The sequence below is a fragment of the Streptopelia decaocto genome (assembly GCF_964273445.1).
Source record: "Streptopelia decaocto genome assembly, chromosome: 3".
Taxonomy (NCBI): domain Eukaryota; kingdom Metazoa; phylum Chordata; class Aves; order Columbiformes; family Columbidae; genus Streptopelia; species Streptopelia decaocto.
In genome coordinates, this window is record NC_138656.1 from 23,723,803 (window position 1) to 23,739,073 (window position 15,271).

The 15,271-nt window shown below is 42.8% G+C and overlaps 1 protein-coding gene across 3 annotated transcripts in view; it reads left to right on the plus strand.

Moving 5' to 3' along the window:
* The window catches only part of PTPN14 (protein tyrosine phosphatase non-receptor type 14), a 120,451-nt gene extending 105,289 nt beyond the window's left edge, over positions 1–15,162 (plus strand). For 2 of the 3 annotated variants that reach the window (XM_082047380.1, XM_082047382.1), the window contains 4 exons: positions 108–236; positions 1,152–1,386; positions 3,476–3,639; positions 8,384–15,162. In XM_082047380.1, coding sequence (XP_081903506.1) covers positions 108–236; positions 1,152–1,386; positions 3,476–3,639; positions 8,384–8,512 — 657 coding nt within the window. In that variant the 3' untranslated portion in view covers positions 8,513–15,162. Of the gene's footprint in view, positions 1–107; positions 237–1,151; positions 1,387–3,475; positions 3,640–5,011; positions 5,317–8,383 lie in introns of those variants that run through there. The other variant, XM_082047381.1, reaches the window with a different exon arrangement.
* The last annotated feature ends 109 nt before the right edge of the window (positions 15,163–15,271 follow it).

Below are 15,271 nucleotides of genomic sequence, written 5' to 3' on the forward strand. Positions count from 1 at the left end.
AAAGAAGTAAAGGTTTCATGATGGTCTCTTTTGTTTAAAGGGCAGTTCTGTCACAGACGCTGCTGAGATTTTGGGCACTGACTGTATGCTATTTTTCTTACTCCCAGGTCACTGTAGGAGGAGAGGAGTGGCACTACATTGCTACCCAAGGGCCTCTGCCACACACGTGCCACGACTTCTGGCAGATGGTGTGGGAACAGGGGGTGAATGTTATAGCCATGGTCACAGCTGAAGAGGTATGTAAAAGCACAGAATACATTTCTTTCTGATGCGAGCAAATCTGTTATCATCACCTACCACTCCAGTAACCTGTTTTTTCTATCAACAACCCTCTTTCCTCTTACTCTGTTTGAACATATGCTTGTACTGCTATAATACTATACTTTGTAGTTTTCTGATACTCAGTTTGGCAAGTACTAAAGCGAAACAAGCAGAACCTGCCCCTTCCCCCTGCTTCACTTCAATTTGGCCAAGCCAAACAAAGATGTTTCCACTGGAATGTGAGAACACTGGACTACTCCTGGTTAAAATGACACAGACTTCCAGCCCATCCAAGGCCAGTTCTGCATAATGTCACCCTTATCAGCTGAAAAGAGACCAGAAGCTGTTGTTTCCGTAGAAGTGTCCATGTAGAAAAAAAAACAAATCTTTTTATTCTTATGCCAAGCAAAACAGTTATTTCTATTGTAATCCAAGAACTATGTGCTATGTTATAAAAAACAGCACACATTGATAAGTAACACTGCATTCTGATTTACGCCTGGTTGCTTTTAGCAAACACAGTGAGTGCCATAGCACATCAAGTCACTGTCCAGGTCCCAAGGCTGATCAACAACAGATACTTAGAAGCTGAAGAAGAGAATCTCCGTCTATTTAAAGAAGAGAATTCCCCAGGAGAAAATTTACCGAGGTGTTGTAGGCAGTAGCTGGCTTATGCCATGACACAAGAGTTAGTTCTTCAAGCATCTTTACACTTAGAAATATTATATGGCTGAGAGTTTTAATGGATATTTTCTTTACTTTGTGGGATGTTCCTTGCTCTTCCAGTAGTTTGAAATAAGAATACTTGGTTTATCTGCAGAGTTTTATGCTCTCTCTTTGTAGAGAATTATAATTGCAGGAACTAATGGCTTTTCTTGTTTCTTGTTAAGGAGGGAGGAAGAAGTAAGAGTCATCGTTATTGGCCTAAACTGGGCTCTAAGCACAGCTCAGCCACTTACGGCAAGTTCAAGGTGACAACTAAGTTCCGCACAGACTCCGGCTGCTATGCAACTACTGGTCTGAAGGTCAAGCATCTTCTCTCTGGACAGGAGAGGACAGTGTGGCATTTGCAGTATACCGACTGGCCAGACCATGGGTGTCCAGAAGAAGTCCAAGGCTTTTTATGTAAGATTTCTTTGATTTGCATTATAAAATACATCCAAGAAAAAGCTACTTACACTGAATTCCGTTCACTGTACCTAGTTAGAGCTGGGATTGATATTAAATGCTTATTGCTGTGCCATACAAAGGCCTCAACTAGATTGTGCTGCTTTGCTGTGATTTGGAGAAAAAAGTGGGATTCAAGATGCAGGAGCTAAGGTGTTTGAGGGTTTTGGTCCTGAACGATCTGGCATAACAGGAGGAAGAATCAGAAGCAGCAACAGTGCTAAAGACTTGGGAAATTTTAAATAATAGGATACCTCTGCTGGCTGATCTCTCGGTATAAGTTGTTGCCACTTCCTGGCTACCCAATGAGTGTAGGTGGTACAAGGCTGTACACAAATGTGATGAGAGAGGTTCAGACATTAGGGAAACAGGGCACAACTTCTCCAGTTTCATAGCAGGTCCTTGTTGCTGACAGCAGCATTCAGTGGCGCAGAGGCATTGGACTTGTTGCAAAGGAGCATGGAGCTCCATCGTGCATGCACTACATCTGAATTCTCTGCCACTCTCCCAAGCGCATGTACCCGGGCAATGGCAAGGGCCTTCCCAATTAAATGTGGTCTCGGTTCATGCATTTCTGAACTGACAACCACTATATTCACCAGTAATGAGTTAATAGTGCTTCCTACTTTTTACCAAGTAATAAACACTACCATATTCAGTAATAGAAATTCAACCATTATTTAACTAAAGCCACATCTCTGGTGCTACAGTAGGGTGTGATGGAGTCTCTACATGGTGCGCTGATGCGCTGGAGATGCCTGCAAGCTTTGCAGCTGCAGCAGCGTAGCTCTGCAGCAAAGTCCTCTCTCAGCAAGGCCCATTAGCTCCGCTTCAGTCTTGCCACAGCTACAGTCCTTCCGTGATCTGCTCTCCTTTGCGGCGTATAAACTTGATGTAAACAACATGGTCTGCTTTTCCCAGGTCTGTCATCAAGGTAGAAAATAAAAATGATGTTTTGGCTTTTGCCATGGGCACTGTCTTTAAGGCAAAGCTATTGCCCAATTCCTACTTTGTTTCGTACTTTTTGTCTCCTGCCAACCCGTGTAGCTGTGGTTGGGCACGGCAGTAACTGGAACCTGATTGACCCCATTTCCTCCGTCCCACTGTTTGACACCACGTAGAGTCCTGCTTCACTGTGTGGATTAAAATTTAGCTTTTCTGATGTTAGTAGGCCTCCAGCCACAGCTTGCCTGCGTCAAAAGGACCGCTCAGGCTGCAGGGCCATGACCCCAAGAGTCAGGGCAGGAGGGCTGAGCTCAGATCTCATGTCACCCTCTGACTGGTGGGAGAGTTCTGCGTGTGGATGTATCTGTCTGGGTGAGGTCCCTCATCTTTGCCATGCACCTGGACTATGCTGGAATGATGTTTAGAAGTCAGAGTAGGAGTTGTATTTTATGGTGCGTTTGTTTAACCAGGTGAGCTTCCGGTATGTCAGGTTCTCTGTGCTGTTTGACAGTAGAATGCGTTGAACAGCACCAGGACAGCCACACAAGACAACTGTTCTAGATATGGCTTCAGGGAAAACTGAGACAGTGAGCTCCCAGAAGGTCTCGTAGCTGTTGAGAAAGAAACTCTGAGCAGAGCAGTGGGTGAGATTCTGTCTCACTCAAGAAGGGAGGGAGGGGGAAGCAGGGCAGCTGGGTGCTCGCTTCCCATCTGACACGGGCTTCCACAGGCAATAGTTTTAATGGGACTTAAATGTTATTTTGATCCCAGCCTGTTAATAGCAGGAATTGCTGTAAGTAATGTCTAGAATCATCTGCTTAGGGGACCTGGAGATTTGCAGAGGGGATAAGAGAATATAATTTTTTAGAAGAACTATTTAATTTAAAGGAGCAGACTCCCAAGTAATAATTGACACCCAGCTGGTACTTGCTGGATTCAGTGCTGTTCAGTGCACTTCAGCCAAAATAATGAATATGTTGTAAAAAAAATGAAAATTATTGCCACTTTGACAAAGAATGACTTTTCCGTATTCTTTTTTTTCCCTAATTTTTACGTTTAGACCCATAGATGTTTGCAACCTTGCCTGCATTTTATCTTGCAGCCTACTTGGAGGAGATCCAGTCGGTGCGTCGCCACACCAACAGCGTCTTGGACAGCAGCAACACCTGCAACCCTCCCATCGTGGTTCACTGCAGCGCGGGGGTGGGCAGGACCGGCGTGGTTATCCTGACAGAACTGATGATCGGGTGCTTAGAGCATAATGAAGTAAGTCAGCTTATTTCTCAGGACAAACCCTGAGCTTGTTCCTTGACTAACTAGCTACATTTCTGAGGTTAAAATTAAAAAGCTTTATTTCTGTTACCTTTGTAAGACAAGGGCCTTAAATGCAATGGGCAGAGATTTCCCATGGCACATTACTTGTAGTTTCCTGTTGAGTTGATATTATGCATTATTTTGATACATTCAAAATTAGGGTTTTTTTCTCTCTTTTAAGAATTTAGTCTAATTCATACCTGTATTTAATTAACAGTCTAGAGACTGCATGTTTGTGAGGACTACCTGAGATAGGCTGGGGAATAACGTCAGTTTCCTTGCTCTTTTAACTTAAGTTTTCTGCTCTCTAAATTAATTCCTTGGACTCCCTCCTCTCTCTTGTCTTTATTCTCATCTGGAATGAAACCTAATTGTGTCTTAAGAAAGAGGCGTGTGTACGTTGGGGAATCTTTAGGAACTCCAGCCAATATTACCAGACTAGTAATACAGTTTGGAGGTAAGAGTAAGAGCACTGGCAGAGTAACCATGTGTAGCAACTTGCTTTTCATCTGTGTCCTGTGTCACTGGGGGACTGTCCAGGAAGAACATCCCATCTTGAATAGCAATGTGCCACACAGTTTCAACACAACAGCCATTGCAACTGGGGATTTCTGTTGCCAAAGAAACTGCTTAAAGAACAAAACCTTTTGTAGAGATAAAAATGCAGCAAGAGTGACAAATAGATGTATATCATCTGTCCCTCCCATTCATCATTAACTGGATGAGTTGCTTGAAATTCAGGGAGGACTGGATGTACGCACCCAAAATGCTCACCTGCTTTCTTGTGTTACCATAGAGGAGGTACAGATTGGAGCCTTTCTGTGCAAGGCACTCTGCAAAGTTCAGCTTTCTGGCTCATTCAAAAACCTGAGTCCTAAAGCAGGCAAGTACCAGGGCACATTTCTCTTCATCACTGGTTTTTAGGAAGACGACGCAAGAAGTCATTTTTTGTTCTCTGCTCTGTTAGCCCCCTCCAGCAGCTCGTTACTCTGTAGTTACACACAGAGATCCTGGGCTCAGATCAGCTGAGATGAACCTCCCCTAAGTCTGAGCTTCACTAGAAGTGAAGCTGTCCTGTTGAGCTTTGTCACAATTTACACTTTTTTCCTTTCCTTTTTATTTGGGGGTGGGGTAGGTGGGGGGGAGGAAGGGGAAGAAAGATTGGGTCAGGCAGGTGTGTGCTTTGGGAATCCTACAGCTCCCTGTGCTGACTGCTGCTCAATAACTGCTCCTGCGTGGGGCAACGGCTCTGACTCTTGAGCCTTCTCGCCTTCTTTCCTTATGCCTCGGCATCTGGAAGTGACTGCTCCTGCTCTTCACGCAGCAGCCGTGAAATTTCTGCACGCCAGAGGAAATCTGGATCGCGACAAGAGCCGTGAGCAGCCGTGTAGCTGCTTTATCATAACCTCTGCCTGCTGCTGGCGTGCCGGGAGCACACGCAACAGCTCCGCAACGCGGCCTGGCCACCTCCGGTTGTCTGCGGTTTACAGAAGTCACCTGTTGGGCAGAGAGCAGCTGAGTAGCAAGCGAAGATCAAGGCAGGACCTCAACATCAGAGCAAGGGGCTGAGCCTTGTGATTCAGAGGAATTCTCATCAGCTTCAGTAGGAGCTGATGGTAGTGCTCAATAATAAGGGATTTCTCTGGTGTCTCTTAATTAAAGCATTCTTTTGTCTTGATGAATGGTGAAAATCATCATTAATATTAAAGACATTTTTCCTTAAGGGCTTTGTTGCTCTAGGTTGTACTAAATTAATATTTTTGGTTTGTTAAAACCTAATGTAAAAAAAAAAAAAAGATTAAAAATCTTAACAGCATGTTTTCAGTTTGTGACAAATACTTCCTTCTGCACAGAGAAGGTTCCTTTTCATGCAGCAGTTTCACTGGTTTATTTTTAAGTAGGATTAATTTTTTTTCTGATATAAAATGACATTACTTTTAAGTTTTCTTTAGTCTTATAAATGCATTTATTTCCTCAGAACTGTCCTAGTAAGTAGATGTGTGAATGTTAACGTTTTAACAGTGAAGGAAAAAAGGAGAGGGAGGTGAAAAATCCTGATACAGACCAGCTTGGAAAGTCTGCAGCAGTGCTGGAACTAAACCCAGAACTCTTGATTTTGAGGTTTAGGTAAAAAGCCATGATTTTATACAGCTTCAGTCTCCGTGGCTTCTGGGCAATTGCTGCTTGAGTCTAAAACTCTGTATCTCATTGCAGGGATATAGTTTCAGTAACTTGCTGTATAGCAAGTAATATGTCATATCATTACACCCTTACTGCTGTAGACACGTAGAACAAGAAAGTAATTGAGATCGTGCCCTACCAGCTTCTAGTTCGGACTTGGCACTGGGACATTAACTCATGATTGCAGCTGCAGTGCATTTTCATACGGGAGATCTTTTAGTTTGGGTGTCAGAAATGAGTCGCATTTTCGTTTGTTCTTTTTGCAAATGCCGCCTTAGCAAAGCATCGTGTGTCTTCTTTTTTGGCACGTACGCTGTGATGAAGGCAAGTTTGAAGATTCTGCTCACCTGGAGTAAAATGCTGTGTTGACTACAAATAGCGAGGTCGAATAGGCAGGATGGGATTTTCTTTCAGTTCTGAGATGAAGTCAAAGCCTCATCCATTTTGAGGAGGTGCATGCATCACTGTGTGCCCAGAAAAAATCACCGAACTGCTGACAGAGGAATGTGATGTGCAGGTCGAAGCTGGCCTGAGCTTTTGTTGCAGTTGCTCAGGTGAGATCAGGTTCTGCGTGACTCTGCTCAGCAAAGACTTTCGTAAGCATCTGAGTCCACGGGGAGAATTTCTCCGAGTTAACTGCAAGGAGCTTACATTTTGCTTTGCACCTCTTTGAAAATAATAGGACGTTACTCATCACATATCTTTACGCTTGTTGACTCTCTAGAGATGTCCTTTTAGAAAAGCTTGTTGGGGTATGTGGCAGAATATTTAGCCTTGTTGTCTGAAAGCGATAGTGTATGAGTTAGGGCTTGTTTACATGGAATGGAGAGTCTGAGTTTTACATGTACAGACAGAAATGGATATGCAGCTTGATTTTTATTTTAAACTTTACAGGAAGCTTCCAGTGTGCATGGAACCCGACTCTGTGCTCAGCTGCACCTCCAAGGGTTCGCAGCAACCTTAATTTGTTTCTCTGTCACTTGTATGGGCATTTTGCTGGTAATATTTCTCATCTCAGCCAAAAGGCTTGCTAAGTGCCTTTTTTTTGTCTTTCTGGAGTGGCAAACTGGCATTACAAAGTGCAGTTTTTGTTGCCTGATAGAATAACTGTTCCTCAGTTTTATATCTTAAACTGCTCAAGAGCTTCCTCAAAAATAGCCTGAATCTTAGTGCTTGCATTTACTCCTGCTATAGAAAATTTGTATCCCTCACCTTGGGTCGTATTACATGCTCTTTGAATTGGAGCCTGGCAGGCTGAGCTTCACAGCTCAATGACTCGTGAATGACTCCTCGTGTACCTGTTGTAACAGATAAAGCACGATAACATCATCGGGGCTTTTGCTCCCTAAATGCAGGAGATATGATGGTAACACCTAATGAAATTTGCGGTCGTTTCTAAAGCGTTACCTCGTGGGCTTCAGTTTCTCACAGCTCATTAGTTTTTTGATTCGGATGGTGACAGGGTGCCTGTGCCCACACCCGATGGGGTTAGGGGGGTACTTGCACAGCAGATCTCCTGACCCATCCCTGCTTACTGTGCTCCAGTTCCTGCCACAGAGCATTTTCAGGGCATGCAAGTGAATTTCTTTCGGATGAAACAAAGCTGGAAGGTGCCTTCTTGGAGAACACCGATGTGTCCCAGCTGCTAAGGGATGTTCAGTAGGCAGCAACAGAGCAAGGCTGGCCTGAAGTCTGCAAAACATGGCTTGTGGATATGGGGTTGTTGTTTCACTTCACAGAGGTGTTTCTTCTGGAGTGTTATTTGCCAGCATAAACTTGGCTGTGGGAGGTCAAGTGTCAGAGTTTCTGGATCTTTTGGTGACAGTGAGCTGGAAGGATCAGTAATTTGCCTGCACTTTTAATTTTGTCTAAGGAACCTTTGTTCTTACGATCCCGATACCTACTTGCCATTGGAAAAATCTTTCAGAACCTCCCTCTGTAAATAATTTTAGCCACAGATCAGAGCACAGCACACAAGTGGCTGCAGGGCCAGTTGATGCACTTAGTGGTAGAGTGAACAGAGTTGTATAATCTTGGCTGTTTAAGTTTTATAGTAGACCTTCCTGATATATCTAGCCTTTAACCTGAGGTAATACAATATATTTGGTTTATTTTACTGAGCTGAAAATAGGTATATCGAAGCAGGAAAAACTCCAGAGAGAAGCAGCCTTTTATTAGGTTCAGCTGATGACTGGCTGCGAGGTAATCAGTGGTACACAACTGGAAGACAATGGCAAATGACAATGGTCATTTGCCCATTCACATCAGTCCAGAAATTCCTGTAAGCTTTAGTGGGGAGAGCATTGGATGCACAGTGACCTGTATGTACAACTGTCATACTCCTTGAAAAGAAGGTTGATGAAAGGAAATTGTAGTATTTCACCATGCTTGGTTATAATTCATTATACTATATAACTACAATACAGTTCCCTGGGTCAGATAACTGATATTTGAGACTGATTGTTTGATTTAATGAACTCACATACTTATGCTTTTTTGTTTGTTTGCTTTTCAGAAAGTGGACGTTCCTGTGATGTTGAGACACCTGCGGGAGCAGAGAATGTTTATGATCCAGACCATAGCCCAGTACAAGTTTGTCTATCAAGTGCTCATCCAGTTCCTGCAAAACTCCAGACTTATTTAATCTTTTTCAAACATCCCAGACCCAGCTTTGTGGATCTGACTGAACCTTACTGGTGAACAAGGGGAACTGCCTTGACAACACTCTGTGCATATATTACGCTTTTGGAAGTTGTCTTGAAAGTAAGGAATTATTGTTCTTTACTAGAGTCTCCCGTGGATTATTTTATACAAGACATAATTTATTTTTCTTGGGATAACTTGTGAAATACTTTAATAACTTGTAAAACTTATAGTGACCTTCAAACTGAACCACATTTGACATGACTGGTCTGCATTGTAACATGTCCATAAGGAAAGCAATCCTTTCTCCAAGTAGTTTTACTGGCTTTTATTTTGCTGCACTGCTTGCGAAAACGAACATTTACTGGGCAGTGGGCTTTTTCCACAAAGAACATTTTTGGACCCAGATATGTGGCTTCCATGGTAGAAGCAGGACCTGCTAGATGTCAGCTACAGCTCTGTAGGAGTGGAAGCTGAGGGAGCACAGGCCTGGAGCAGGGAGACCTGAGCCTCTGCACATGCAGCAGGACGTGTTGCAGGGGGCTCAAACACAGGACCTTGTGAGGGCGGACAGTTTTGGGTGCTAAACTGTTTAAATTGCACACTTACGGTTTTAGATTATTCCTTGTAAAAAGCAGTATTGGATCTTTTAAACGAGGCCTGTGCTACTGTCTGTAATCCTTCGAGGGCTTTATAAGAGCTGAAGGAGGGGTGGGTAAAGTGCAGTGACCCAGAGCAGGATGGAGTCAGGGAATGAGGCTTTCTGGTAAATGGGGTGGCCTGTGGGTTGAACAGCAGAGGGATTTCAACTAAAAACAGCTGAAAACAACTCAAGCACCTTCTCAAGAATTACACTAAAAGTTTTCTTGCCCTGGAGGCTTACCTCCTGTAGGAAAGGAATCTCATGTAAGTTAGGCATTTCCAGTTGCCTTAGTTTCACATCTGAACTCTTGTCTTCAGCGCTGTAATCATTTTACTTTCTAGTCATTTGAACTTTGTCAAAATTATCGATATGTTATTTTCTCCATATCTGAGATCTCCAAATTAGTGACCCTTGAGAGCTTTAGCTCAGCGGCTGCCTTGATTCTTCCCCCATCACTGTCATGTGGTTTATGAAGATATGGAGAAGTCTGCCTTTCGGTACTGGCAAACCTCACTTGTTAGGGTGTTTTTTGTATTAAATTGCACAGATCATCTCTCTTCTCTGGTTACTTTGGCTTCTCCCTCCCATTTTTAGTTATTATTTTATCCTGGTAGTGTTCAGGGATTCCAGTTAGGTTCAAGAGGATGTTGTATAAATACATAAAGGAAATATGGTCCTTGCCTTGAAGTTTACAATCAGAACAGAAAAGGGAAACAAGCCTCCTCCATTGCATATCTAGGGCACAGATTCTCAGCTAGCCTGCCCTCAGCCAACAGTGACGTCTGTGACAGATAAGAAAAAATCCACGTGTCCCCTAAGTATCTCAGCAGTTAGACCTGTTCTCCTATCTCTTCCTCACCCTGTGTACCTCAGCACTGGCCAGCTGTTTTGCACAACTTGGTGCATGCCCCTTTCTCCAAATTGTTGACTTCACCGGAGTAAATCACCTTATTAACTATACTGCAGTGTGTGCATGGTAGCGTTTACTTATAGTTAGTTAGAAGTGATAGTAACCGCACTTTAAAAAAATTTTAAAAGGAAAAAAAAAAACTCTTTAGGAAGTTGTGGTGGGACTCCCACTCTGTCCTTTCTGGTGTAAGAGATGGAAAGTTCCAGCACGGAGGTTGCTCCGCTCCTCGCGCATCGCTGCACGCTGCCGCCCTCCTGCAGGCAGCACAGCCCTGCTGCCCCGCGGCCATCCTCTCCAGGGTCGCATCCCCTTCAGAAATCTCCAAGATTTCGCAGCCTCTTGCACACGCGATGCAACGCAGTTACTCTGTCATGCTGAAATTATTGTTCTTGGTGTCCCTTTCACAGATAAAACTTCATCTTTTAGTCCCATCTTTGCTTCTCCGTTGGACCCCCACCTCCAAACTCCTGGTCAATGTATAACGGCCTAAGCCTACAAAGCACTCTCATCTTCAGCACTAAAGGGACCTACACACCTTTCCCTAAAAATCAGTGGGAGCTTCAGCTAAGGCTCTGTACAAGAATTTCTCTTCAACATATTTAAAACTGCTGTGTTGATTTTGAACTCTGCAATACAAGACTAACGAGGTGACATGGATTCTGGTAGCAGCTTTTAGCTATCAACAAATGGTGAGGAGTTATTTAGCCATAATATCTTGACCATGTTCCTTTTAGGGTTCAGTTGAGTTTTCAGTCAACTTGAGTTTTCCTATGATTTCTTCTGCCAATGCCAACATATCTCTTGTTAAATTAGCAGCAACCATTTAAAGTCTTTTCAGCGGCATCTGCATGATAATTGCGCAGAGATGCTTTATATCTGGGAAACAAGCCAAGGAATAAACCTTGAAGCAAAGTGTATTAAATTAGTTATCTCGTTATAGCTTTTTGAATAATTTCCTAATGATGAATTGAGTTAGAACTCAGAGCTGTCAAGTCCCATTGCTCCACTTGGATGTGAGAAGTAGAAAATCAGGAGGGAAAAGAATCTGTTCCTATGTTTTATTATTCAGCTCTTCTTGGCTGAAATGAATTCTTCTGTTTCTACAGTGAGAGCAGGAAAGTTATTGCATAAGAGAATGTACAGAGCTGGGTTTGAAAGGAAGAAAATTAAGCAAATGTTTGTTATGCAAAGATGCATCCTTGGTGTCTTGGAAAAATATTAATTACAAAATGGCACCAAAAATCCTTTCCAAATTAAGTCGGTGCTTATTAATGAGCCAAGTAAGTGGCCACGTAGTAAACAGTCATTTTCAATTAACTCCTAATGTGGCTGCTGTGGTAGATAGAGCCAATGTAACTCACTTTTTCCCTTTCATTGTCAAAGAATGCTAATTTTAAACTTTTCCTTTCATCTGACTTCAATGTAATTTTTCCTACTAGATTTTATCTGGACTAGATCTGCTAATGGCATAAGTTAATTGGGCTGGTGCGCGTCTTCAGAGGTTCCTTTCTACCCCAGCTTGCAACCAAACCTCAGCATGCCAGTGTTTTATAGTTGAAATGTGAGACAGTTTTATAGGGGAAAAACTGAACCTTCTGACTTTGAACCTGTTGTCGTTTTATCGGCCCGAAATTGTTTGGGCAGCGTTTCCTAACCTTTAGGGAGCGACAGGAAAATGCATTTTGCATCCAATTTCATTACTCATAGCGGGAACAAGGGCATGAGACTTAAAGCAACAGTCCCATTTAGTTTCTGTCCCGCAGACTTCAACAGCAGAGCCCTTGAGTAGAAAACGGGGACGCTTCGGAGTTGCTGTCTGATATATGGGTTTTTTTAACATCAAAAGATGAGAGTGGGTAGGTTCTAAGAGACTAGTTTCATCTATTTGGAGTGAAGTCTGGACTGAAAAATCTCACAAAGATGCATCAATGATCAATGAATGGAGCTGCACCTTAAAGGTTTGACACAGGCAGTCTCCTCCCAGGGTGCCCACGTTGCGGTCTGGCATGGTTCAGCCGATGCTCCCCAACTTTTTCTGAGAGAACTCAGAGCGGGTGAGTAAATCACACTTGGGAATCCATTGTGTGTGATTTCCTATTTGCACACTCTTCATTTGTATTTTATTTTTCAATTTAAGACCCTTTTTTTTTCTTTAAACTTTTACCACCGATAGTATTGAGGTTGCTGGCATCACATTTTTGGTGGAAGTTACGGTCTGAGCATTTCATGCCTAACATTGCCTGATCAAGGATGGGAGAGATGGGCTGAGTTCTGATGCTGCTCAGTGCTGTGGATGCCCCATTTCCATCCTCCAGAGAGTGCACCGGAGGATAGTGGATGTTTGCTGTCCTGCTTGTTCCAGCTCCTCCACAGGCCCCTTTGGCACCTCTTGGCCTTGACTACCTGAGGAAAGATGGGATTCCCATAAACTTCCTCCTGTATAGGTATATAGGGACCCTAAATGCTCAGCTTTATCAGAAATACCTTCTCCCTAAACTAGTGTCAGCTGGCAGGAGACACATCTGTGAGAACTTATTCAACCTATTGCTAATGCAGTCCTTCATAAAAAGTATACTGAAGGACATTTCTGTTCTACTTATTTAAATCAGTTGCCTCAGCTACAAATATTATTTGCATGATTTCAAGAGCTGCTTGCCTTTTGGTTTTGTTTTTAAATTACTTTCTTTTAAACAGACCAAAATGCAAATGACAAAACATAGGTTGGAAAAGAATAAGTCTCAGTGCTTCGATGCAGATGGTCATTTTAAGCTAATAGGTTATTTTTTGATCCAATACCTGCATAGCCCACAAGTGACTCTAAAATAAACGCTGATGGGCAATCTCGTGCTTGGATATAGCTCACAAATCTACGGGGAAAATTCAGCAGCTACTGGCCATGCTGCAATCACAACAGCTGACTTCCCACCGCTCTCCTGGGAGGAGGTGATGACTGAACTGTTGTCAGCTTCGCTGGCAGTTTGAGAACCATGTGCTCAGAAAGTGGAAGCATCAGCACGCAGCAGCTCTAGTGCATCACTCGGAGGGGTCAGAGTTACATTCTGTTGCTTGTCTTCTGTGGAAATGAACGCTTCCCAACCAGAGAGGGAGGGTGGCACCTTAAGGGAACAAATACCAGAACTGACCTTGAAAGGGAAGCGCTGCATGAAAATGGCATTTGGCCAGCCCCTCGACAAAAATGGGTATAAATCTGCTGATGTGTAGTCCAAACCATATGGACTTTGGAGATGGGTTTTGATGCCAACAAGAAAAAGGTTCCAAGTCCAAAACCCCAAAGGTAATTGTCCTCAGCTCATTATTAGCTTCCTGGAGAGGTTTTCTTGTAGAATCTGGTGCTATGAGAACTACAGCTGTGTCTGTAGAGAGGAGGACTGTGTGTAGCCTTGGCTTGCAGGGACTGTGATCTGAGGAAGGGAACAGCTGGCTGCTTGGGCTGTTGGGCCAACAACAGAAGAGGGAGGTCTTAATCATAGATAAACTATTGTTGATTGTGGAAAAAAACCTTTAGTGCACAGGTCAAAAACAGCAGTGTTTGTTTATATAAATATTTAAAGTAAATAAATTGTGTCAATGTTTTTAGAGTATCTTAGACTACACTTCCCTTGGTTCCTCTCAGCCATTTTTCAGCGGGTGTTTCCTATTTTTGTTGCCTGTGCTTTGCGTGCGCCCGCGCTGAGTTTCCTACAACCTACAACAGGACTTCGCCTTTGGAGGGTGAACTGGGAGCCAGCAGTAAAACAGCAGCTTTCACTGAAGAATCCCCGTGCTTTTTAACAGCAAGGGCAAGACTAGTACTTCAGCTGATCCCTAAAATGAATATAGCGCTTAGTAATTTTCACTCTTCCAGATCACTTGGGGAAGGACTCAGGTGTTTTGGACACTCAGCTCCAGGTGTTTCAGGGGCCATGTTCCCTGGTTAGGCAGGCAGGAATAAAAGAGGAAAGCTTCCCCCAAACTACTTCCATGGCAGGGTGGAGGCTACAGCCTGGACAGTGGCTGGGAGTTGACACTTGAGGAAGAAATACAAATGCATCTAGAGGAGGGTGCTCAGCCCCTCCAGCCCAATTGCCAACCAGGTCCTTTGGGGCTTCCTGAGGTGAAAGTTATATCCCGCTTACTGTGTTAAATAACTACTGATGGATCCATCTTCCATGGGTAGCATCACCTTTACTTCAGAACCCATTTAGTCCTCTGGCCTTCACAATGTCCTGTCTTGGTGAGTTCTGCAACTTAGTTACACATTACATCTGTAAGAACTTCCTTTTTGTGTATGTTAAAAGAAAGTATTTTCTTGCTGCTACTTGGTCTTTAAAAGAAAACAAATCTTTAGTACCAGAAATACTGTTAATAAGAAGTTTATCCTGTTGAGATTGCTCCACATGGAAATCATGTTTTCCTCATTAGTGTAAGTACTTTTCTTTAGCTATTCTACAAAGGAAAAAAGTTTACACATGCAGATGACTGTAATATTCCCATATATAATTGTGTGGGACGTGTTAAATAACGTTTAAGTAAGTTTTATGTCACTGGATTTTACTGTCCTGTTTTACTTCAGTATTTGATGCTTCCTGTTTTATTTGTTCTGTAATTCTGTACATGACAGTTTAGCACAGAACAGTGATCAGAATTTCAGAGCCCAGTCGTATGTACACATTTTGTAGAAAAATGAGACATCGGTTATCTGCCATTCCTGCCCCACACTCCCTCCTGTTAGGGCTGAATGGCAGAACTATTCTATGCTATTGAAAGCCTTTAAAAAAAAAATCTATGCATGCTATTTTATATTCTAATGTATTATTCATATCAGTACATAAGCTTATGCTTGTCAGTTTTATCTTGTGTATAGAACTGATTACTTTTGACAGTATTTTTGCACTGTTTCTTTTCTTTCTCTTTTTATAAAGTTCTATTCAGCATTAATTGACTGCAATAATTTTTTTACTCCTTTCACTGCCTTTGTGTAAATAGTTTCTTGTATGCTTTTGCAAATATGAGAATGTCTTCAGTCACTACAGTTTTTTGGTAAGGCTGTCCTTCATATTCACAGTATACAATAAACCATTTTTTTCAAGGAAAACTATGCTTGTGTTCTGTCCTATACCAGGTTAAGGTTTTGTATTTGCACCTACCGTGCTTGCCTTAGTTTCCCATGTTAAAGTGGGAGGCACAGCCAGGGCCACAGTGAACTT